Source organism: Colius striatus, chromosome 4, assembly GCF_028858725.1.
Source record: "Colius striatus isolate bColStr4 chromosome 4, bColStr4.1.hap1, whole genome shotgun sequence".
Taxonomy (NCBI): Eukaryota; Metazoa; Chordata; class Aves; order Coliiformes; family Coliidae; genus Colius; species Colius striatus.
In genome coordinates, this window is record NC_084762.1 from 74,624,135 (window position 1) to 74,648,804 (window position 24,670).

The 24,670-nt window shown below is 39.9% G+C and overlaps 1 protein-coding gene across 1 annotated transcript in view; it reads right to left on the bottom strand.

The window, feature by feature from the left end:
* Positions 1 to 11,222: 11,222 nt before the first annotated feature.
* Positions 11,223 to 24,670, bottom strand: part of STK3 (serine/threonine kinase 3) — a 136,574-nt gene continuing 123,126 nt past the window's right edge. The window contains exon 11 of the mRNA XM_061995028.1: positions 11,223 to 14,533. Within this exon, the coding sequence (XP_061851012.1) occupies positions 14,375 to 14,533 (159 nt within the window). The 3' untranslated portion in view covers positions 11,223 to 14,374. The remainder of the gene's footprint in view (positions 14,534 to 24,670) is intronic.

The following is a 24,670-nucleotide window of genomic DNA, read 5'->3' on the forward strand; positions in this document are numbered from 1 at the left end:
GCTTTTTTATATAAGTGCTTTGGATCAAAGACACTAAATAAAAAAGTACTGAAATTTAATATGTTCTTATTATCATGACAATGATTTTACACAGTACACAGGAATTCCCTCACAAACTTAACTAACTCTCTGTCAAAAGTAGTCAGATTTTTGCTCCCCCCTCCTCCAGAAGAACATTCCAAAGCTGTGCTGCTCTCCAAGGCTTGTGCAACTTTTAGCATAATGTTATTAATGGCTGTTTCATATAAATTTGGGATTGGTGTGGTTTGTTTTTTTTCTCATGCCACCACTGCTCTTTAGCTTAAATATTTCATTTTCCTCTTAGTGTTTGCATGCATAGTGTATTTATAGATAGCAACCATATGCTCTTACATGCTTATTTTCACGGGGTTATACTTGCCAAGCTTCTCTGTAGTTTTCTTTCTGCAAGTCGTGTTCCCCTGACCCTCCTAGGGGATGTGGCCTTTCTTCTGCATTGCTTCTGCTTAGATTAAATGTTTGAGCTGGCGTTGTACAGTCTTGTATCACTTTGCACAGCAGTTTTAACATCTGATTATGACTAGCAGAATTTTTCATTGAGGAGGGTAACAACTGTTGTTATGTTGTTGTCTTAGCTCCCCCAGGTAAGGGGGAATGAGGCACACCCTTCATGCCATTTTATGAAGTAACCTCTGTACTAGGGCCCCATCCAGAAAGTGCTGAGAATGCTCATCTCTCACTAAACAAAAGCTACAGGAAAAAACTCAATCTCTCCAAAGCCTCAATGAGAAGTGGTGGTGTACTTTATCCAGACTTCTTCAGTCACTCTTCTTCAGAGCAGGGCATCTTCACCTTGATAAACCAGCGAGTCGGAAGTGAAGGATGAGGGGACTAACTGTCTGCTTTCTCCAGCATTCGAAACTTAGAATTGGTGTGGACTCCTTACTGTGGAGGTGCAGTTTAATGAAGAACATTGCACTTGGCATGTGCTCCTCCTGCCTTGCGAGGGCCACTGGCCTGGCACCCGTGAAAACACTGCTCCTGCTCTCTTTCAGCTGAGAGTCTTGGATTGCTTAGATAAGGATTATGGTCATATCTCAAATGAGGCAACTTACTTTATTGCCAGGAATAACCTGTTAGAGAATCTTGATTTCTAGTACAAATCTAGGCTGTTATGAGAGTCAGAGATGTCCTTGAGAAGCAATATGCTACGTTATTTTCCTGAGATATAAAATCTATATATAGATTATGATTAAGCTTCTTATGTATGTTCAGATTTTGTATTATTGCCTGGTTTATTATTCACTTACTTTCATCAGTTGCTAATTCTCTCTTTCCCTGCAGACTGCTTTATCCATTTTGAAAGTAGACTGTTTTTTTCCTTACATTACATACAGTATAAGCTACTTCATGTTGCAAACTCAAAGAACTTGGCATTTAATTTTCCAACTTTAACACCTCCAGTATTTGTACCTTTTTGTACAGAACTTTATGAGACTGCAGGGATCTACTGTATCTGGTGCTCTTTGTACTGCGTTTCTTGTCTCAGTTGTGTACAAAACACTCCAGAACTCAACTTTGTGCCACAAAATGGAAATTAAATGCATAAAAATGTATTTCAGCAGGGATTAAGAACTGAATTAACTTTCAGGGTATTCTGTGTGTATGTTATAATCAAATAGAAGGCTGGATCTCATTGTGAAGAGAGGGTTCTTTTAAAAATATACATCAGGCTAGGTTTCTATTTGTAGAAATGCTCTCAATCAATATTTGTGGTGGGGAACCCACATTTTTCAGTTGAGCAAACAATTCAAGCTGCTTGTTCTCTACCTCACAGATTAGGCACTAAGCAACATACCAATAGCACTCATAGGCACTAAATTAACTTGACATGACCTTTCCTCTCTTCCAAAACAACTCCCATCCTTAGCGACCCCAGCTGCACACATATAAGCATCAGAAAGCCCCTGGAGTAACTGCTCTTGCTGTGCTACTTACCCATTTCCTCTCACCATACTTCTGACTTTTATCTACCTTTGATGGTACTTTCAAACAACATCAGCCCACAGCCACCACTCTAACCCCTTGGTGAGATGTTGGGCCAAAACTATTCTCATCATGTTTGCTTTGTTTATTTCTTTCCAATTTATGCACCCAGCTTCCCATTACAGTTAGACCAGAAATTAATTTGATCTCCTATAAGTTATTTTCAAGCTGCCCACTGTTTAGGCAGGGCTAGAAAAGTATTGTCATCCAGTTTCTGAAACATCTTTTACTGATTCTGTCTTTTTCCTTAAAAAAAGCCCAAAACAAACCAGAGTCAAAAAGAAAAACAAAATGGGACTTCATACCTGAGAACAATTTACTGGGTTAACAATGCAACAATGGGCAATATGTTACTCAAAACAACAGCTCTCTGCCTAGTTTATTCAGAAGACAGCTGCAATGTCTGTGCCTTCAGAGCAATTGCTGAAGTTAAGAAACATCACCCTCATTAAGGACCGTGGATCTCTTCACTTTTCAACATATATGTCTCCATTGCGGAGACAACCTGCAAACACTCTAGAAAGTGCTTCCCAAGATAGCGTGACACTGCTGGCAAAGGTCTGGCTCTGGTGTTTATTTCTCCTGCTAGTACGGAGGATGGAGAATCATCTCAGATGCTGAGCCTCAAACTGACCTCCATGCCACAGAAATTTGTTTGCCTGACATCACCTCACCCTTTATACACAACCCTAAATCACAGAAGTCCTCACTTGGATAAATGCATGTGTCTGGCTATAGGAGGCAAGGGCACAAATCCAACACCACAGCTTCACAGAAGTGCCAGAGAAACAGCACCTCCCAGTCTTTCTTCTTTCAGGGTACCAATGGGGTTTGGCTTCCCACTGATCCCTGTTCAGGAACAAACAAGGCTAAGTTTTTCGGGTATTGCATAAAATCTGACAAATTCTTTGGTATCTCTAAAGTGTCCTAAGAGAGCTGCCCACTTTCAGACACACGTTCTGACATCTGCTTGTCGGCACCACATGTGCAAGTGCTCTGTGTGGCGCACAAGTCTGTGTAGTTCTGAGCAGACTATTACACTGATTGCAGTGTTGGCCTTCAAAAAAAACTTTATCACATTTGGAAGATTAGTGGTACCCAGACATCACAGTTTGCTGACCAGCAGCCACTGCTGTGCCCATCTTAGGTCCTGTACCTCTTGCACCTTCTCTGTCTGTTTGCCGTAGCCTGATGTGGCTATGCCTGCAGCCCCTGTGACATATAAGGAACGGGACACATGGTGGGATGGTAATGGCAAAAGGAATGGCTAGAGGCCCTGCCTTAGGAATGCCAATCCTACCAACTTTCACTGGAAATTGTCCTCTTATATTACAATGCTATTTTTAAAATCCATGTTCTGTCCAGTTCTAGGAAATGTTCTGGACACTGAGAGCCCAGCATAGTCCCTTTAATGACCATTTGTTTAATTACCAAGTAAATTCTATTTTATTTCTATCGTACCAGTGCCTAGGCACTCTGGATCATGAGCTAGCACTTCTGTATGTTAGCTTTAACAAGTACAGTGAAACATAACCCATCAAAAATGCTTACTTTTGGGCAAGTCCATAGTCTGTGTCCTTTCTTTCTTCCTACTCCTGCTATCAGTATGATCTTGTTTTAACATTTGATCCCTACCCTGAAAACACAAAGGAGGGAGTCCTGGATGTATTTTTCTCTGGTGAAGTGTCTCTTGGTATTACCTGTGGGAGTAGCTCTAAAGGAGACACTTTAAAGTGTCTCTGGAAGGAGGCTGGTGCTGCTTGCAGGCACCTGCAGGAAGAGTGGGTTATCTCTCACCAGCTCCCTATTACACATCTCCCCCTCTCTTACACGGTCAGTGGAGAGGCAAGGCAGCCCCCACAGCAGGGACTTCTCACCTGGCCAAAGTTAGGGTGCAGCTCCTTTGCAGATCTGTTCATATTCAGTCTGGCAGGTGAGCTACCAGATTTGATAGTTGTTTTTTGCATGGTACTGGAAATGTTTTAGAAACTCAGGGTAAACTTTGCTTACTCTTTTGGTGGCAAAAACGCACCAACCTGCCTCATACTTCTGTTAGTGAGGGCAGCCCCATGACTGGCTTTTGTCTTACACACAGCCACAGAATGGCAGGGGGTGGAAGGCATCACTAGAGAGCGTTCATCCCCTGCTAAAACAGGTCCGCCTAGATCAGGTCACACAGGAAAGTATTCAGGCGGGTCTGGAAACCTCCAGAGAAGGAGACTCCACATCCTCCCTGGGCAGACTGTGCCAGGGCTCCCTCATCCTCACAGGAAAGAAGTTTCTCCTCAAGTGGAAATTCCTGTGTTCCAGCTGTGCCTGTTACCCTTTGACCTGTTCCCCAAGCACAGCAAACTGGAACCATACTGGAGCTCTCACCAGTGCTACCAGGTTTGTGCTGGAGAACACAAAGGACACCTCCTCATGCGAGCTGTTACACAGCACTGGCCCATCCACCAGTGCACAAAAGTACAAATGTGCTTCCTCACATTTGGCAGGAGCCTCAAAGCTCTGAAACCATTTAACATGCTGGGAGATAGAAGCCATGCTGGGAACAGGGCGTGGCAGGTCTTTCTAGGTGCATTTGAGTTTCTTAAGAAACTCTCCTTAAATTCAGAGAAAGGTCAGTCTAGACATACCAACAATATAGAAGAAAAAGGCTTTGACAGTTAATGTTTCCTGAAGCAAGAGATCTGACAGTTTTCCATCCAATTAAAAAAGTAAAACATATCTCTTCATCCTGCTAGGGAAGGTGAGGACAAAACCCACACGGTGAATGAAGATTGGTCTACTTGGGTTCTGGGATTTTTAAGTAAAACATTAATTCTATACCATCCAGAAAAGAATAAACCTAATTGGAAAGGAAAGCTGCAGCCAGAAGAACGTTCAGCTTCTTTCCTTGCAAAAAGCACAGGACAGCCATGCCTTGCATGCTTTCATCCAGACCAAACATCAGAGACCAGATTCCCAACATTTAGATTCCCAAATTGTTAAGCACAGCCAGGGGTGTTAGGTATACCTTCCCCTCACTCAGGTCAGCCACAGGGGGCCCTAAACATGAGGTGGGCAGCCTCACAGTGTCTTGGGAAAGTGCTTCTGCTGCGTGGGTTGGCAGCACAGGGCCCACTCAGCCTGAGGCAGCCTCATTTCCATTGATCAGGACAGAAGCTGGGAGAAGGCTCAGAAACACAGCAGTAATCTCTTCTTAAATATGACTGCATCATCGTTCCTTGTTCTAAAGCAAAGAGCTGAACTAAACACTTCAGCATCTGTCTGCAAAATAAAATATTAAACACTCTCCGAGTAAGACTGCCTCCTACTTCAGCTGCAAGATGGGACCTGTCATGCTTTTTGTGGAGGCAGTAACTGAAGAGAAGCGCTATGAGATGTACAAAATTTGTGTCAGTTGATGGGCTGAATAAATCAATGTTAACTACATTTAAAAGGCTTCAAACTTATGCCCACCCATGGAATAAATTTGCATTAAGTGTGGGGATATGGGACTACTGTATCACTGCTCCTATGATCCTAGAAATCCTCAATCCTTTATTTATCCCAATAACTACATGGTTTGAGGGTGTTTAAATATCTGGATGTGAACAAGAGTTACAATTACACTAACAAGGAGAAAAAGGCTTAGCTAATCTAATACAATGCTACTGCCATCAATTTCACCCACATTACATGTGGAATATAAACAGGCCCAAAACTTAACATGTTTCTATAAAAGCTGAGCAATCAGTGGTGGATGTGCTTCCTCAGCAGGAGAGGTTGCTGAAAAAAATACAATAGGTACATCGTCCATCACAGTCCTTCATCATTTTCTAGCACATAAATTGGTGGGCTACCAAATCACTTTTGGTTGTTTTAGTTTCCATCAGAATAACAGAACGGCAATGACTCTTGGAATGAGTCAGAGCAATATTTAAGCTGTATTTATTGAAACACCGACCCAGTACTTACTGCTTTAGAGACTTCCGTTCATTTTTGGAAGTAAATCAGATTTGTATTAAGCAATTATATGTGCAGTGCTGAACGTTAATACGGTCACCCCATTATTTCCTGTATGGTCTTCAGGTCTTTATTCTGTAAAGATCAACTAATAGGAAAAAACAAAACAAAACTTTTCCTGGATTTTAAGAGTTATTTTATTAATTGTATTTATAAATACAGAGCTTGTTTCTGCATTTTTTAGTACAAAACACTTTGAAAAATTCTAGTCTTCTTCCACAGTTTCAGCAGGGCAAATTGGTATATGACAAATAAATACAACGTATCTACAGACTGAAATAAGGCCTTCATCGTAAAAAGAATCTCATGCTTCTGGATATGGTTGCTAAGAAAAATGGTAATGTTACTTAATCCTTCTTCAAATAATCTCTGACCTCCATAATCTCTGGGCTGTGACACCTGTTTTCATGTGCGATGAGAGATCAAAAGGACACCTCTTGCTGTTAAACCTGTATAACTCATTGTACTGTAATAAAAATGAAATATCAATTGATGCATCACACTAAAGGCTTAGTGTCAAATCAAATCAAAAGCTTTTTGTCTCCCTCTTTGATGTATTGGCTGTGAGTTTTTCCTTAAGAATAATCGCACAAGCTTTGCAAGCCCAGGAGGAGTGGGAAGGAGCAGAAAGTTCTGAAGAGGGGAAAAGCATCGTTATAAACATCTGCGGGCCATGGACATCTTCTCATGCATTTGTGCTTTCAGTGGCACCAAGGGAATGGTGGGAGGCAGGAACAGGAGGCAGGCAGAGGGTGTTTGTGTGTGTGTGTGTGCACATCAGCTACTAGGAAGAAAATTAACTCTATATCAGACGACACCAGGACAACAGCAAAAGAAAAATTATACTGGTCAGCTCCAAATACTTGTCTCTGAGGGGAGAAACAGGACTAGAGGGCTATTTCTCTCTGGGAGTTGGTTAGGAGGAGATAGTGTAATATAAAATATCTGTCCTCAGAAGAAATCTCCACAGGGAGAAGAGTCCCAAGTCTTCAGTAAATAATGTACAGTTTAATTAATCCGACAGAGAAAAATATCAATACATTAGCATGTGGCTGTGTGTATTTACAGGTCTGACTTCTGAAATTGTCATACCTAAAGAAAAAAATGTTGATGGTTCACAAGTTTTCAGTGCACAAGTAAATGCCATTAACGTTTCCCCATTATGAGAGACAGAAAATCAGCATTTGAGCCCAGAATTAGGCTAGTTTAACTCCTTCCAGCTCTCTCCTGCAGGCTGGCTTCAGGGAACTCCCTGTTTACTGCTCAGTTTATCCCATCTAAGCTTCCTCTGTCCTTTAGAAAGGCCTGTTTGCATCGAACAAGTACCAGCACCTGCCAAGAACTGTGTCTGTTTGCCTGATGCAGATGAAACCTTCCTGTTGCCACCATTAACTCTAGCAAAGCCAAATCAGTAAGAATGTAGGAGGCAGAGAGATAGTGCTGCTAGACTAAGAAATGCCCTGGTTTAGGGCATGGAGCAATTGTTAACTGAGACCATTACACAGACTCTTCCACTGCACTGAGAAATTTCCCAGGGGACAGTAAATGTGTGGTTTTTGTACATCAGTATAAAAATAGAAGGAACTTTCCCTTTCCAAGGGTGAAATGTACTTTTCAGATACCTTGGTGTGGGCACACCTGCACCTGTGTCAGGGCTTATGGCCATCGCAAAGCTGCAGCAGAAGCCACTGGACCCCACAGCGTGACCTGGTCCCTGAGATAAGGAGGTAGGCTCCTGCAAGGCTTCCTAGAGCACAGGCATTGGTTTGAGCATGGTATTACCCTGATGCTGACCAACAGCTTCCAGGTTCACGCCATCTTGGTGGCAAAATGGTACCCACTGCTTCGTGTTGCTCCCTCACACTTTGTGGAGCTCAGTGTCTTCACTAAAGCAGGGGAGGGAGAGCAGGAAGAGAGGGACAGTGGTTCCCAGCAGGGCACAACATTTATGCTACATCCTGAATAGGTGCATGGTCTCATTCAGCCGTCTTGATAAAACCACCTCCATCCGTGTCTGCCCAGGGTCAGAGTGTGGAAAGTCTTGCTATGCAGGCAAACATCTGCAGTCAAAACTCTCCATGATCCCAGAAAGGAGTCAAGGAGCAAAGAAAGAAGAACCACCCCCTTTGATGACTTTGATTTGGTTTTTTTCAGTTTTATGGTTTGGGTTTTTTTACTGTTACAGAACATTTCCTTTTATACAATTCTGTCTTTAAAAGTGGCAATTGAATAAATAAAGCACCAACATAAAAGACAATGAACATGAATGGAAGAAAATCAGATGTGAAACAGCGATGTAAAACAGTAAGTTACTTAGATGACCACCTGATTTGCTCCTGTTAGCCAGCACATTTTTTCTGTCACATCCATACTTAGCCTCATAAATGACCCACCAGGTAAAGTGCCATGTGCTTTTTCTTTCCTCCACAAAGACTTTTTTTTAATCATCAAATAATAGAATGGTAGGGGTTGAAGGGACCTTTAGAGATCATCTAGTCCAACCCCCTGCAGAAGCAGGGTCACCTAGATCAGGTGGCATAGGAACATGTCCAAGTGGGTCTTGAAGACCTCCAAGGGAGGAGACTCCACAACGCCTCTGGGCTTTCTTCCTGTTTCTGTGATAAATACATCTGTTCTCTAACCTACATGACTCTCTAAGGTCTAGTGAGGTTGAATGTGAATCTATTCTGAGGAATTTGTGAAGCAAACAATGGAAAAGAGTATCTAATATCTAGTCTGTCTGGGTGTACTGGGTCTGAGGTGGTGGTGGTGATTTTCCACAGAAGCTCTTGTAGTGCTGTGGCTTCTGTTGGTAGCTAAAACTGTGTACTGATAGCACATCAATGTTGTGGCTACTGCTTGTGCAGCATCAAGGCTGTCCCTCCAGCATTCCTCCCCCACCTTCACCAGTTGCTGTGGGTGGGCAGGATCCTGGGAGAGGCCATGGCCAGTATAGCTGACCCAGGCTGACCAAGGAGATATTCTATAGCATATGACATCAGCTCAGCAATATAAACTCAAGTAGAGGAGCAGGAAGGGGAAGGCATTTGTGATTCGCTTTTGACTTCCAAAGCAACCACTACGTCTACCATAGCCCTGCTTCTCAAGAAGTGGCTGGACGTCGCTGCTGATGGGAAGCAGACAGTAACAGCTTTATTTGCTTTGCCTCTTGCATGTGTGGCTTTGCTATTTCTTTATTAAACTGCTTTTACCTCAACCCATGAGGCTTCCATCTTATTTTCTCCCCTCCCTGGCTTGCTGAGGAGTGGGGTGATAGGGCAGCATGGTGGGCACCTGGCATTCAGCCAGGGTCAAAACACCACATTGCATCTAACAAATATTCTCTAAAGAGAAAGTTTTGGTTAGAACCTGAACATCTCCCATTTTCAAATGAAGGGAAAACAGGACAGTCGAGGCTTTACTTCACTGATCTTCACTGCATCAAACAAATATTCTCTAAAGAGAAAGTTTTGGTTAGAATCTGAACATCTCTCATTTTCAAATGAAGGGAAAACTGGACAGTCGAGTCTTTACTTCACTGATCTCCGAGTAGAGGAAGAGAATGAAAGCTGTTGTTGACATTTGCATTTGTGCACAGTGTCTCAAGGACACTCGGCTCAGGGGACGTAGTTGAAAGTAATGCCCGCCTCCACCTTCCTGAGCAGGGTAAAGAGAAGTAGCAAAATATGGGGATTTTTAAAGTATTCTTTCAAAATCCTAACAGATTAAAACAAAAGCATGAGAACACATCATGTAAATAGTAGTCCCTTCCGTAACAAATGCACTCAATGGAGGAGAACTACATTCTGTGAAAAAGTGTTTTAAACCAGACTTCACAGGGCAAGTCCCCAAGCGGAACTTAATGACTTCACACTGAATCACAAGTGCAATTTTACCTTTCCCCCCAAAAAATGAAGTCATTCCTTCACCTGGCACAACGCAATGGTGAGAAACACCATGCACTGCCCGGGACTTGTCTTCTCCAAAGCTTTCATTGGCAGTAGTGGGCACAACAGCGCTGCACCACAGCCTGGTATAGAAATATCCCAAAGTCAGTTTCCTCACCAGCTGTATGACATTACAGAACACACATCATCACCTTTGGAAGTACAGAGAGAGACATGGCAGTAAGCTGGAGCCCTTACTATTTATGAATGCTGAGAAATAGAGACCTTGATGTCATAAGGTCTTTTTATTTAGTTTTATAACCAGGTATACACTCCAAAAGAAAATGTAACCCTCACTATAGCACATTGATTAGACAGTGTGCACACACAGTGCCTTAAAGAAGTCACGTAGCATACACACTGCTTGGAAGCACCAGTGCCGAATCATGACTGAGGCCATCTCATGTATCTGTGCACTATTCACTCATCATGAGTTGTGTTTGTATTTGGAAGTTCAACACACTGGACAGAGAGAGAAGCAGCCTGAGCCACTTTGCACTCACACCAGAATACACTTGGGCAAATACAGGCATACTATTATTTACTGTACACAAACAGTAAATAATTGTAATATCTAATAATTGCCAGAGTAGTTCAGCTTTGCAGTGGGATTTTGTCACTTCAAACATACTAGGGTTCCCTCAGGAGTTTTGTTCATGTGTCCCTTCTACTGAAATGTCTTTGTGGACAAACTGTTAGAGAATAATTTTTTTAAAAATCAGAAAAGAAATAGGTTGTGGAATAAAAATTGAGACATGTCTTTGCTTTTCCCAGTTAAGCCTATCCATTACCTGCAACTGTTCTCGTTACACCAAGAAATCAAAGGAGCACCTAAAGCTGCTCATGTCTGCTAGTACTTCCAAGAGAAGGATGTCTCCTGAAGACTTCCAACGTGTTGGGGTGGTGCTCAGCTCTCTCTGAATTAGGTCTTTAGCAACCTTACACTTCAGTGAGATGGATTTCCTCAAGGTATGGAGGACGGCCATCCTTCGATTGGCCTGATGCTCCTCTCAGAATTCTACAGCTTGCAGCAGTGTCTTTAGCTGGAAAAATTCTTTTCAGAGCTGACTTTGAGAGATGTGGTTTTCTGCACTCACAGCCAGGGTCACAGTATTACAGAAAAGAAATAAAAGTATGAAGGATGACTGTCGAAATGATGATCAACTTTACTGTTAAAAAAACCCCTTAGCTTCAGTTAGAATGAACAAGAAGACAAGAATTATACATGAAAAATTAGCTTTTATTACAAATGTTTAGTAATAAGTAATGATCTTTCCATTTTTTTTACTTAATGAACCTAAACGTACAAAGTCAGAAGCAAACAAGAAATTGCTTGGTTAAAACCTTACTGAAGCTTAACTTGTCAGTAGTTCTATCAGTTTTCCTGCAAGGCTTGCTTTTAAAACGTCTTATTTATCGTACTATTAGCTTTCCTTTACAGAGATGCTCATCCTCCAGTAGAGATGTGTAGTCATCAACGTGGATGATTTGATTCATTTACATCAACAGAAGAAAGAAGAAATAAGTTGCATCCATCTCTCAATATAAAACCTATTTCTATATGTTACTGTTGCATAAATTAAGTGCCCAATACACTGGCTTCTGAAGCCAAAGATAGCTCTTACACTGACTGCAGCGTGCACCAGATCAGAAGGGCAACTTACTAATTTGATATTAATTGGTGAAGGTATTCTTTGGTCGCAATGGTCCTATATCTACTCAGTTTACAGCACATCAGAAACTGTTTTTCAGCCATTTAAAGTAGCTTGTTTAAATTTTTATTTTATTCCATGCTTTCAGACTTGTGCCCTGCATATATAACCTATACCTGTGTGCATGCACGTGCACCAAATTTATTCAGTTTACGGATTTCTATGCAGACAGTTCACGAGTCCAGAAAGGACGTCCTTCGTCTTGTGATACCTTTCATGTGTCAGACTGCAACAGCTCTAGTCTAAAATGGCCTTTTACTGGAGTCCCTCTGGATAGGCAATTCATATTTAGTGCCCTGCTTTACTAACTTTTCAGAATAAAGGAAGTGTGAAAATTGTGGCCTTTTTATTACATCATCTATTACACTCTAAAGCCACATTATTCAAAATCATTGTCTTATTTTTGGTGTGAAAAGTTTAAGACAGTAAGGGAAAAGAAAGCTGCTAGTGATGCAAGCAAGAGTGTCTGGACATTGCCACTCTCCTTAAAAGGCACACCAAGAAAAGGCAAGCTAGGTTCCTCTCCTGATGGTTTACATCTGTTTTGTGTTTTTCTTAGAGATTTATACATAGATATGCATACATATGTGTGTATGCCTACTGAAATACATGTACACACGCACACCTTTGAGTTGTTGAGAACAGGTAGTTCAAGAATTAGAAATCTGTTTTAAATAAATAAGAGCCATGCCAATGGGGGAGGTCGGGGATGTTGGTTTTTGATGCATTATGGTTATAATCTAACAACACAGTGATACGATTGCACCATTTTTTACTTTACATAATTTCATAAGACTACCAAGTGCATTTTATCTTGCCTGAAGTACCTTTTATGGATCTTCTGTGTTCTTTCATTTTCATAAGGGATGGCCATTACTTTAAGAAACATGAAGAGAGTTGAGGGTCAGGATTTTCGAACAATCACAAGTACAATTTATTTGACTCTGGGGTTTACCTGTCAGGGCATGGCGGCTGCACAAACACACACATACAGAATGGCAAGGACAACAATGGCTCCAACTCTAGGACTGGTCCCAGCATGGCTGTAGTATGCTGAGCTTGCAAAAATTTTTGTTTTCCTCTTGCAGAAGCTTTATGACGGAACGCACCGTTCCCACAATCTGCGTCGTTGCATCTACATGATCCGCATATGATGACAATAAATGTTAAGAGGAATGAGATGATTACTAACTTCCAGAAAATATTTAACAGAAGATGCTCGTACAGTAGTCACCATTAAGGTTGAACAGTTGAAGGTTGAATGGAAAGATCTTTCAGCTGTCTTGTTTAAAGGAGTATGACTGTCACAGTGAAGCTATTTACACAGAAGGCAACAATAGCAAAGATATCAGTAGAGAACACAGTAGATTGTTCTGAACAGGGATCACATATTTCTTTCAATGTTGTAAATTCTACCTACTAGGTATCCCACAATATAAGCTGGACAGAAGAACCTGTAAAAGGATATTAAGAGCTTGGTCCTGCATTTCTGATTCCCCAAAATGCACCACAGAAGACCACAGGAATTTGTTTAGTGATTGCAGGACAAAACCCTCAGACGATTACAAAATGTTGCTTCTTTTCAGTACTTATTATACATAAGTATGAAATTTATTTCCTTTGGCTTTTAAATTACTATCCCTTTGTATCTATAATGTGAAACCAAACCCAACCCAAACCACTAATAACTCCCCTCTTCCCTCTAAACAGTGATAAAAATGAAACGAACCAAAAAACAACACATCCAGAAAGTGTAGCTGTTACTTCATTATAAAACTATGGTGCAAAATAGAGGTTTTATACTGGTCAGAATTGCAATAGCAATTGGAAATTTACACTGAAGGAGTGACTGCAAGTATTGCTTCTCCTGAATACCAGAAAAATCAAAACTGATTAGGCACTTGTTTTGTTGTTTAACAAGAGATCATTCATTCAGTGTGCGTAAAAATGACAGAAATAATCTCTAAAATAATGCTCTGTAGCGTTAACAATTGTATTGCTCAACTACAGCTACAGTCCCTGATTCAGGAGAGCAGAAAAACATGTGCCTATTACTTATTTTATGCTTAAATCCTGCTGATATGAATGGGTTGGATACATGTTCAAGTGCTGTCCTGAATTGGGATGCTTGCTGAAATCGGAGTTTTAAAAGATAATACTGTGGTGAGCTTCTTTTTGTTATACTACAATACTAATTTTATCTAATCTGTCTCTGCTCTCCACAATATTATCCTAATACTTCCTAATAAAAAGGAAAACAGGAATAAAATAAATATGATAACCAAAGATTACATAATAAATATCCTACTAAGTGGGAGGAAAATATATTGCAACATAAGGCTCTGTAGTGTTGCACAATCAAGAAATCATTCCAGGTGCTCCAAAACACAACTCGTAACACACAACACCAAGTTACCAATAGACACCTGAAAAAGATTGGGAAGTAACAGATTAGACTTCTATTACATTAAATATTTGAAACTATGAACAAGAGGTGATGTGTTTTGCTGCCTTTGTAGAACACTGCATGTATGTTCTTTCACTGCTCCAATTGTCATTGCTTGTGAAGGAAAATTCAAAAGACTGGGTTTTTGAAAACTCTCCTAATGGAATTCCTTCAGGCTTACAAAGCTGCCAGTGTCCGCACTGACTCACAGAATCATCTCTGAACGTAAAATTCACTCAGAAATTCTGTTGCCTCCGTTTCTTCGCATCCATTGCATCGAGGATAGGTTGCCTCTTTGCAGTGTACCTCTGACGAAGCTCCTCAATTTCTCGTTCCATCATAGGGTCCAAAGCCTTTAGTCGCATCTGTAATTCTTCTAAACTCAGATTCTTTAACTGTGAAACAACCAAACAAAACAGGGAAAAAAAACCACAGACACAAAAAGATTAAAACCCATTTACAGCAAAAAATTAAAACCACCCCCACCTTTCATAACCCTTTAATTTACAGTTGCAGTGTTTTTACACACTTTGAGTGTATGTATACACATGTACAACTGCTTATATAACCAAACCCTTAGTATGCTCCACAGTAAATAATTTAACAGCATGTGAAAACATAAACACAGAGTACATTTAATAAAAAAAATCCCATCCCTTTGCAAACCGTGCAAATAGATTGCAAGCAAATATACTGCCAGAGCTTAACTCACTAGGGCTGAAAAAAAGCTTGTCACAGTGTATGCAATTATATTCATGTGTATCAATTACATTGCTTAATCAAATGCTTCTTCCTGAACTTCAGCCTCTTACGGAAGCCTGAAAAATAGACAGTTGCTGTAAGTAATAGTCCAACAGGTATTTCGAGGTACTTTCTCATAAGAAAGACAAGGCATCTGTCTTCCCCGACAGATTGCTGCCAGAGCTAGTCAAGGCAAATCGCTAGCAACGTGCTTAAATAATACATTAAAGAATTCCCCAAGTTCATGGGAGGGAGTTAACTTCAACCAAGCTCTTTTATTTCTAAAAATATTTTCTCAATGTTAACCGTTCATTATTTTTCATTCACTAAAAGCGATGGGTCATACAAGTAAATCGCTTTGCTGGCTGCTGCAAAGAGAGGTTGCAGTTGTCAGGTACTGGAGCACGTAGGGAACCACTGTCTCGCCTGCTCTTGTAGGGAAGGGTCTGCATTTGAAATCTGTTCCTTTGGCTTTGTATTTTTTTCCTGATGAATTCTGGTGCCTCTCTGCATTTCTTTGGTGTCAGAACTGCCTATGTGCCAATTACCACCAATTAGTCTACACTTTCCACACTCTTCAGTGTGGAAAACATCAACAAATTTCAAATAGTACAAATAGTTTCATCCTAAGAAAGGGATAATCTATATTTTGTTTGCAAATATTCTGACATTGCAAACAAGCACATCACCTAACTCAGGGGTAAAAAACCCAAACATTTTCTGAGTCAACCCACTAGTGAGTCAATACTTTGTTCACAAATCTAAGGCAGTCTTCCATCAACACAATAGGATCTGTTTTCCCTGAAGAATGAAATGCTACTTTTGATGTTTATTTTTGTCAGTATCTAAGACACACAGATTAGCAACACCTATTGCTACATACAGTCCATACCCCAGCATTATGGCTTCTACTAAGATCACATTGTACTTAATAAATAAATAAAGTTATAATAAAGATGAAATGTGGATCAGAAATTCATAGAAGAGCATGTGGAAAACAATGTACATTTTCATTCAATGTCATTTTAACCATAAAATTCTCAGCAAAGATGAGAACTAAATCGCAGATGCCAAAGTATCTTCTGTGATCCAAGAACCTCAGACCTGTATGAGCTTCAGAGACCTCATTGTGCGCTCAGTAGCTCATCAGCAATGTCTGTCTCTCCCAAGGACTATTTGCACCTTTTGTTCCTTAGAAGGGAAAGAGTTGCCCTCCAAGGAATTAAATATCATGTAGTTTTTAAATATCATCTAGTTGCTAGTTACAGGAGCTCCTGCAACTAGCAACTAGTTGATGGAGCAATCATATTTCTCCTGTTTGATATATGCAAGAAAGAATGGGGGAAAGAAATTGCAATTCTTCTGTCACCAAGACTTCTGCAGAATAACACCTTTCCATTTTCAGAGAAAGAAAAGATTAAAAACCTCACTATTCTGTCTCATTTTAATCCCACTGGTAAATGTAACTGGTGCTTTTCAGTGAAGATATTCTTTTAGAGAAGTGAAGTGTCAAAGAGATTTGCCGTATAATGAGATGACAGTGCCAATTCCCTGTTTAAGTGATCCCAACACAGTGCAGATGAGAAGAGCAATGAAACCACTTTTTTACCGTGTCTGCCAGGAGGAACGTATCTGATGCTCCACAGACCAGTGAACAGACTATGGAAAGGCACTGTGAATAATTTCATGTGTGTGTGTTTTGTGATGAGTGCCACTGATGAAGTCTCCTACCCGCTCTGGGCCAGCCTGGGCAGCCATTTATTCCCTCTCAGCCACCACTGTAGACATCAGGCTTAAACTGCACAGAACAGACTCCAACTGATGCAATCACATAATTATTCTGCACTGAAAAACATTATTTTTATAAATTTTCAGGGAAGAATGCGATGGGTGAGTTTTTATTTAAATTTCAATCAAGAAACAGAGCCAGCAAAGAGAATTAAATATTCTTTAAGGATCACAGACAGCTGGGATGGAAATTAAAATATAAAGAGAATGATTTTTTAAATCCAGAGAATAAAAATCTTTCAGAATGATCTCAGTCAAGTCACTCAAGGGAATTAGGGAGCTGCAGTACTCATCTGTATGAACAAATGATGCTCCGAACGTTCAAAGGAAGTAAATGACAGAAAACATTGACATTAAGAAACTGAAAACAGTTAAGAAAGTCTCATTTATCTGACATCAGATGCAAAAACCACTTAATCAGCCACAGCTGAATCTAGGCTATGTGTGCGTGTCCCTGCACATGTATGTCTCCTTGGTAAATTGAAAAATATTTTTTCTTGACATCTTTCTGTGCTGTAGATTTTGCCTCACGAACCCTGAAAGCATGTGAAAGTCCAAGCACTGAATGCATCAGCAAATACATCAAACGAGATGGGCAGAAAGAACTCAAACAAGATATCTCATCATTCCTATGTAGTTTATTCCCCTGCAGGAGAAATATTTTTATTTAAATTCTTAAAGTGACAGAGCTCAGCACTCATTTACTTTCACTTGCAACCAGGTGCAGCTTAAACTGACATAAATAATTTCCCAGGTAGTTTGTTGTTGCAACTGTTAGGGCTACCGGTGTTAATGGGAAGGGAGAAGACATCATTCAGCTGGGCAAGTTACAGGAGTTCAAAAAGGCTTTACATTATATTTTCATGGCTTTTTAAAAGCTGTAAACTGTAGCACTTCAATACTCAGGACAGCATTTGTCTGACAATGCTAGACTCTTCAATTTCTGCCACTCCAAATCGTGGAATCAATTGGGTCCTTTTGGAGATGAAACACTGACAACCACACAACAGGCAGCAGTGAGTGTCAAGACGGGGCGCCTCCAAGAGTGAATGGATTTTCTGGCAAAAGTGTTTGTCTCCACTGGGGCCCTTGACGTCACCAGGTAATCAACATGGGTCTGGGAAAGCAACACTCCAAACTCCAGTGTACAAAACCATGAATCTATCAGTTACATACAATAATATATAATATTCTGAACGTATGGGCGTCTGTTTTTCATGGTACAAAACCATGAATCTATCAGTTACATACAATAATATATAATATTCTGAACGTATGGGCGTCTGTTTTACACACACATCCAGTCTTTCAGAGTGAGCATGCATACTTGGTTTTCCAGAAGAAAAAACAGGTGTGTACAGGTAAAACCTTTTCTCCTGTATTAACCTAATCACTAAAGAGAGTTACAGTGTGTAAGGGAAGCATGGGAAAAAACAAAGCCAAACTATCTCCACAGACAGATAACAACGAATAATTTCTTCTACAAGCTGATAGATTCTCAAGACACAGTCACTGGCAAAGAAGCCCTACCAAAATTATCTTCTCTGCTTTGCTAGAGCAAAGGAAATGGCTGCCTACAATGAGAGTAGCTAGCAGGTTGGCTAACAGTCATCCTTGCAGGGTGAGCTCCAGCTGCTGCAAGTTGAGTGCCAGCTGCTCCTGCCTCTGCCTTCTCCTCTCCCAAAAATTAGAGTAGCTTCAGACACGAAGAGATCCAGTTGTGATCAGAGCACAGATGAGAACTACAAGCGCTCCAGAGACAGATGTGTGAAGGTGGCAGGAGCCACTGCTAATCAACCTGGGGTTTTAAAGAGCAGTAAGTTCTGTAACTGAAGAAAAAGATAATTGTGTCGTCATGCACAGCTGCTGAAATACAGTGCAGTTCAGCCTTCCATCGGAAGAATACCTCCTGTGCAGAAAACACTATTGCTCTGCTCAGTACAGGTTTCAGGTTGATTCCTTTTTTCACGTCTTTGAACAGTGACACACAGAACGAATTCTTTCCTCACCTACTGCTGCAGTCGTCTCCCAGAACCAAACCTCAGCCAGGGAAGTGCAACGATTTTTAGCCTTTCAGTCTAATTTCTTGCGCTCCAGATGGACCAGCTTCATTTGGATCAGCATTTTCAGCAAACCAGTGAATAATTACTTGCAGTCAATACTACCTCGGCCCGTGGGAGGATCCACACCGTACCAAACATAGTTTGTTCACAACCCTAGTCTAATCAAACTGGCAAAAATACAGACCAAAATGGGCACTTGGAAAATATGTGTGCATTCCTGTCTACAGACCTGAGTTCTGGCAATAAGCTGAGAAGGAAGGAGATAAATTACAATCAAAAGCAGACTCTGAGAAGTCATCAAGTCAAAGGACGCACTGCAGATCTTGACTACTGGCTTCCACCTGTGTCCAGCACAGGAGTTGGGAGGAAGGACATGCATCTGACATATCTGGTGGTGCTGTGGCCCAAGGATTTCAGAAGAGAGGTCTGGAAAAGAGTCTGGAACTCATCAGCTGCACTTGGCCAGCACATATCCGTAGCCATCCAAGTTTTTCAGGGGATGAAAGCCAAAGTTTTGGTGGATGTAGCATACTATAATCTTAATCCACCCTTGACAGCTAACAGAGGTAAATAAAAGCTCAAGGGCTGTGATGTTTTCAAGATGATAAAATTAGATTTCATTAGTAATACCATCATGCAGGAGTTACTATTGCAAACCTCCTGTCTATCAAGCTAAATTACGGAATACTGCCATTGAGCTGGTGCAGCAAAAACACGCACATATATTTTCAAGTTTTAAATTGTTAAGAAAATAGATATTCAATTGAATATCAAGTTTGTTGTGTTTACTTGAAAAACCAAATTCTTCCTAGCAATAGCTTAAATGAATCTTACAGATGCAACATGCCTTATTAGAGGCCTTTGATTAAAAAAATATGGATTGTTAATATTGTACTCTGAGTCATCTATTTTCCCATCTGCTAGTAATTCCTACAATATGAACTATCAACAGAATGGCTAACAACAATAATTTTCTATGGCAATTGCAAAAGTGCGTTGCCTATAGCACTTTCTAAGATTTAACCAGTGCATGCCTTGGATTGTTTTGTGTTATTCCTGGCCTCAGGTAAGAGAAACTTTTTCTCTCTGGCTGTTCCCTTCCCTCTGCTGAGCAGTTTTCTTTTCTCTAAGGGAATGAGCTTCGGCTGGTTACTTCATACTCTTTTTCAACAGTATAAAAAGTTAAGACTTGAGTCAGCATCCAAAAGGTACAAGGTGGGCCTTTCGGACTAATTTTTCTCATCTATGAATTTATATCCAAAATTGGTGAATCTCACTGATGTCGTAGTTGTCTCAGGTTTGTGTGCAAGGAAATACTCCACGGTTAATGCCATCTGTTCAGCTGCTCCTGTGCAGCAATGAGGGGAGAACTGCTCCATGTTTTCTTATGGAGCTGACCTCGTATAAGCAGTGTCAGGTGATGAGCTGGCTCAGACACTCACCAACCTGTCACAGCTCCGACTTGCTGCCATCCACAGTACTACTGTCAGTACCATGGGCAAATCAGCCACGAAAACAAACTCGGATGGGGGGTGGAGTGACAGCATTTATTTAAGAGGGCCTGAAGACCAAGTCTCATTGCTATAAAGCACAGAACAGCCTCATTTTCTGTAATTTTTTGACAATTTAGAAGAGAGAAAGATCAATAACCTAACTTTCAAAAGCCAAAGTTCATTCCTTAGGACTGCAGTTATCTTAAGCATTTTTGGGGTAAAATAAGCACATAGTACTAACCAACAATTTAAGATGAATAACTTCATATAATTCTATAAAGTCTTTTTAGAGATAAAATTGTATATAATGTCCCATTCCTGTTTTCACTGGTAAAATTGTCTCTGCTCAGACATTAAATTTCAGTTACTACCATCAACATTTTTCAGCTCTCAAGGCTTTTCTGAGCTTCATACCAAGTCACATTTTAAAAGAAAAACACCAAGGGGGAAAAAAAGAGCATTTTCTATAGCATTAGTGCATACTGTCATTTGCATACCTTTGTTGAATACTGATCAGGGCTCTCCTTTGAGCACAGTAAGTACCTAATCCTAAAATTCAAAAATCATGAGCTGGGTCCTTCACCTTCATTAAATTATCCTTAAAACTTAGATTTCTAAAATAAGAGGTTTTTAGCAGGAGGGGGGTGTCTTTTTATTTCTGAGTTATGAGGAGGCGGATTAAAAAACCCTAAGACTAAATATAAATGAATCTAAACATTTCTGCAATTAAAAAGGCTAAAAATTTCAGGGGGAAAAAATAGTAGACAAAAAGATTAATGAGTAATTCTGACTACAGGAACGGAAATTTATGGAAATGCACAGATCAACATGAGATGCAGTGTAAAATTAGCAACAATGCTAACTCCTGCCTGTTCAGATTTTACTCAGCTTCTGACAAAACCAGTCACACAGCGAGCATTAGTGCTTTACTATATCCTAAGCAGTTCAAATATAGTTTATATTGTTTTAGCTACTATAGCAGCTGATGTTCATGTAGTTGCCATGTATATATTTATTACTAAAATAAATGGAACCACATAGAGGAATCTGAAGGTGGTGAAATAAACTGCAAGCAATATATCTTAAAAACCTGTCAGTTACTAAGTATACATAAATGACCACCTCAGAGATCAAATCTGATAGGTAAGTTTAATAAATAAATTTCATTTTAAAAGTATAGAGAGGGGAAAAAGTCTTACCATTCCCTCTTTCTTATGTCATTTACAGAGAGTGTGTTGTTACATTACATGCTTACAATTGAGTCTATTGAAGCTCGACACTTTAATTTGCTACCACCTTCTCTTTGGAATTGCATCATCCTCACAGACATTTTTAAAAATTACTTTTAGAGTATTACAGACAAAAATTCACAGTTTGAAATGCCTTAGAGAAGATCTTGGTGGTTTTCAATATACTGTGATTTTCTATACCAGGCATCTCAAGCTTAATGGTGCAGTTATCCCTGAAGAATACTAGACATGTTTATTGGAGCTCCCAAAAGAGTAAATAATCTAAAGCTTAGGAAAAACACTCCATCTGGGTACTCACGATGCTATTTAAACTTGATTGCAAATATACCCACAGAGTGCTGATAGCAAAGCAGCTACCACACCTGATCTAAAAATATACAGGATTTCTCCCCTAGCCCTTTCTGCTTTTGGAGGAAAAAAAAACATGGGAAGAAAAACCAAACAAACAGCCGCCCCCCCAAATACATTTTTCAAATATCACCAAGTAAAGATATAAAGCTTTAAAATGAAAATAAATTCTTTAACTAGAGCTCTTAGTGTACCAAGCATATAGCATCAAAAAGTCGTCATTTTATCTCTGTTAATCTGTAGTCCTCCAGGGCGAGTGCTTTTAGCTATCCTTTATAATGAACTCAGCTATCAGCAGGTAGACTACAGTGCCCCTGAGTTCACCCTATCGCCTTTTAGCAAGCTGCAGTTACCATTCAACTATATAAACCCAAACGTTGCCTTTACATTCCAAGGTTTTCTCAAGTTAAAGCACTGCCTCCTTGACATTTGATTCTTCTATCAGAGGATCATTTTCAAACTGTTCAGAAAAGAAGAGTAGTAGGTTTTTGTAAAATTCTGCCATCTATATGTAAATGCCAGTTGCATTAAGAACAAAGATATAAACTATTTGGGATGAGAGCCATTTTAAAAAAGAAAACTATTCAGTTGAGACCCCCAAACATCCTAAAGATAAAATAAAAATGAAAGATGTTCCCAGATTTGCTGAAATATTTTGTGAATGCAAATCTATATTGAAAAGTAAAGTTGAAGACATAAGTAACATGAAAAAAGTCCTGAGTTTAAAAAGAAAGCTGTATTAAAATCTGTAAATTCATTGAATACATGACACCATTCAAACCCATTTTTCTTCATTAGCTCCATTTAAGATTAGTTTTAAAATAGAAAGAAAAATGGGAACTCATTGAATTATGAGTTATGACACATCAAGATACATGCATGCACAGAGATAACCTTGAAGTTAAAGCCAGGCCCAGACAGAAAAGCATTTAACCTGAAGAGCAATGGAAGAGGCTAGAAGAATTTTAAACCTTAAACCTCAAACCTCAGTGTCGTAGTGAGGGACAACACAAGTGAATCTCTAGTTTCTTAGCAGTACAAAATGTTGACACTCAAAACTAAAACAAAAACGGATACAGCAAATCTGAGTTTTCCTAACAGGAAAAGTCTGTTGGAGGAGAGATGCACCCTCACAACCCAAAATGCACGTGCAAATTTATATCGTTTTTACTGGACAACTTTGACTTAGTTATACTCTTTATAATGAAGAACGTATCTACAAACATAACATATCATCTTTAATAACTGGGAAAATGATAGACATACTGTTTGTTGGGGTTATTTAATGCAGAAAGCATTCTGGTAGTCACATACAAGAGAGGATGGTTTTCAGTCACTTTTAGTGCAAGATGCATAGGAAAAATCCTACAGTGCAGAAACTGAGGGTAATTTATAGGCAAAAAATTCCAGGTGGCATTAATCTCTGGGAGAAGGAAGAAAATAGAGCAAAAACACAGTAAAACTGAGACATCAGCTGAGAGAGGCCTGAAAATCAGAAAGAGCAGAATCTGAATGCGGCAACTAAATAAAGCTAGGGCTAAGCAGAGAGATTTAACTGAGTTGTTAGTCACAGCAGGGAGGAGAGCCCTGCCTCGAGAAAGGCACATAGGTTACCACTGGGCAGAGGCATCAGGGACAAGAGAGACAGGCCTACCTGAGCTTGTGGATGCTGCACAGAGACCTGCAGTGATCTGGGAGGGGAGAAGCAATGCCCCAGCCCAAAGCTATGGGCATCTTTTCTAGACAGCACCAAGTTTCATTTTCTGTACAACTTTAGAGATTTAACAGAAGCACTGCTGCCTTTTCCTAAATTTTTGTTGAAATCTTTCTTCCCCTACAGAACTGCTTGACTATATATTTTGTCTGATGTGGTTCAGTTTTCCTAAGTACTGAAACAATTCAGTCTGCTAAAACTTTTGAGCTCCCAATCGCAGAGGCACAGCCCACGGTGTCTCCAGATGACAGAAGGGTACTGTTCCACTCCTGCATTGCCTTCAGCTGATCAGCAGCCATGTGGGCTGGACACTGCATCTGCTTATGTGAGCTTTAATGTTATGAAAACTGATGAACACTGTATAGAAAACTTTTAAACTGTGCTCATGAACTAAGTAGATTTTTTAAAAATCTCTTTACATCTTAAACAATGGCTTATTATCTCTTCCTAATACTGCCTTCTCTTAAAGTCTTATCTACAAATCATACCAGACAGATCCTGCCGAGTTCATTAAAGTGGATATAGTTTTTCTTACCTCAAAACGCACCAGCTCCACACTTGTGAAATACAGCTTAAACAAACATTATCAAATGACCTTTAATCAACCTGATGAAATCCACCTTACAGTGGTCTGAATCTAGTAGACAGCTACTGACTGCCTTGCTTCTAATTCTGACTAAATTAGATCTAAATTTAGTGAACAAATACAGAAATGGATAATATATCAAATAGCAACATTTTAACTAGCAGCTTTTAAATAATACACAAGGTCTTTTCCTTTACAGACATGTTGTACGCTACTCTCACTGTAAGTAATATACTAAGGAATATCCTGAAAGTAGGAAAATAGAGAACCAGAGAATGGAGAAGAAGCCCATGTACCAACTTACAACTAACAGCAATACTAAACTAAAAAACCAGATCACTTTCATCTTAATGAGCAAGAACAACACGAAACAGTACACTTAACCATAATCTAACTCTAGTCTCTACAACACAATCCAACCTGTGAAAAGTGTGATGCTCAATCTTTATTAGTTTAGCAACTCCATTTATTCATTGAACAAGGTTAAATGATTCAGTGGCATATTCACTTACTGAGCCCAAAACTGCCAAAATCATTTGCCAAAGAAAT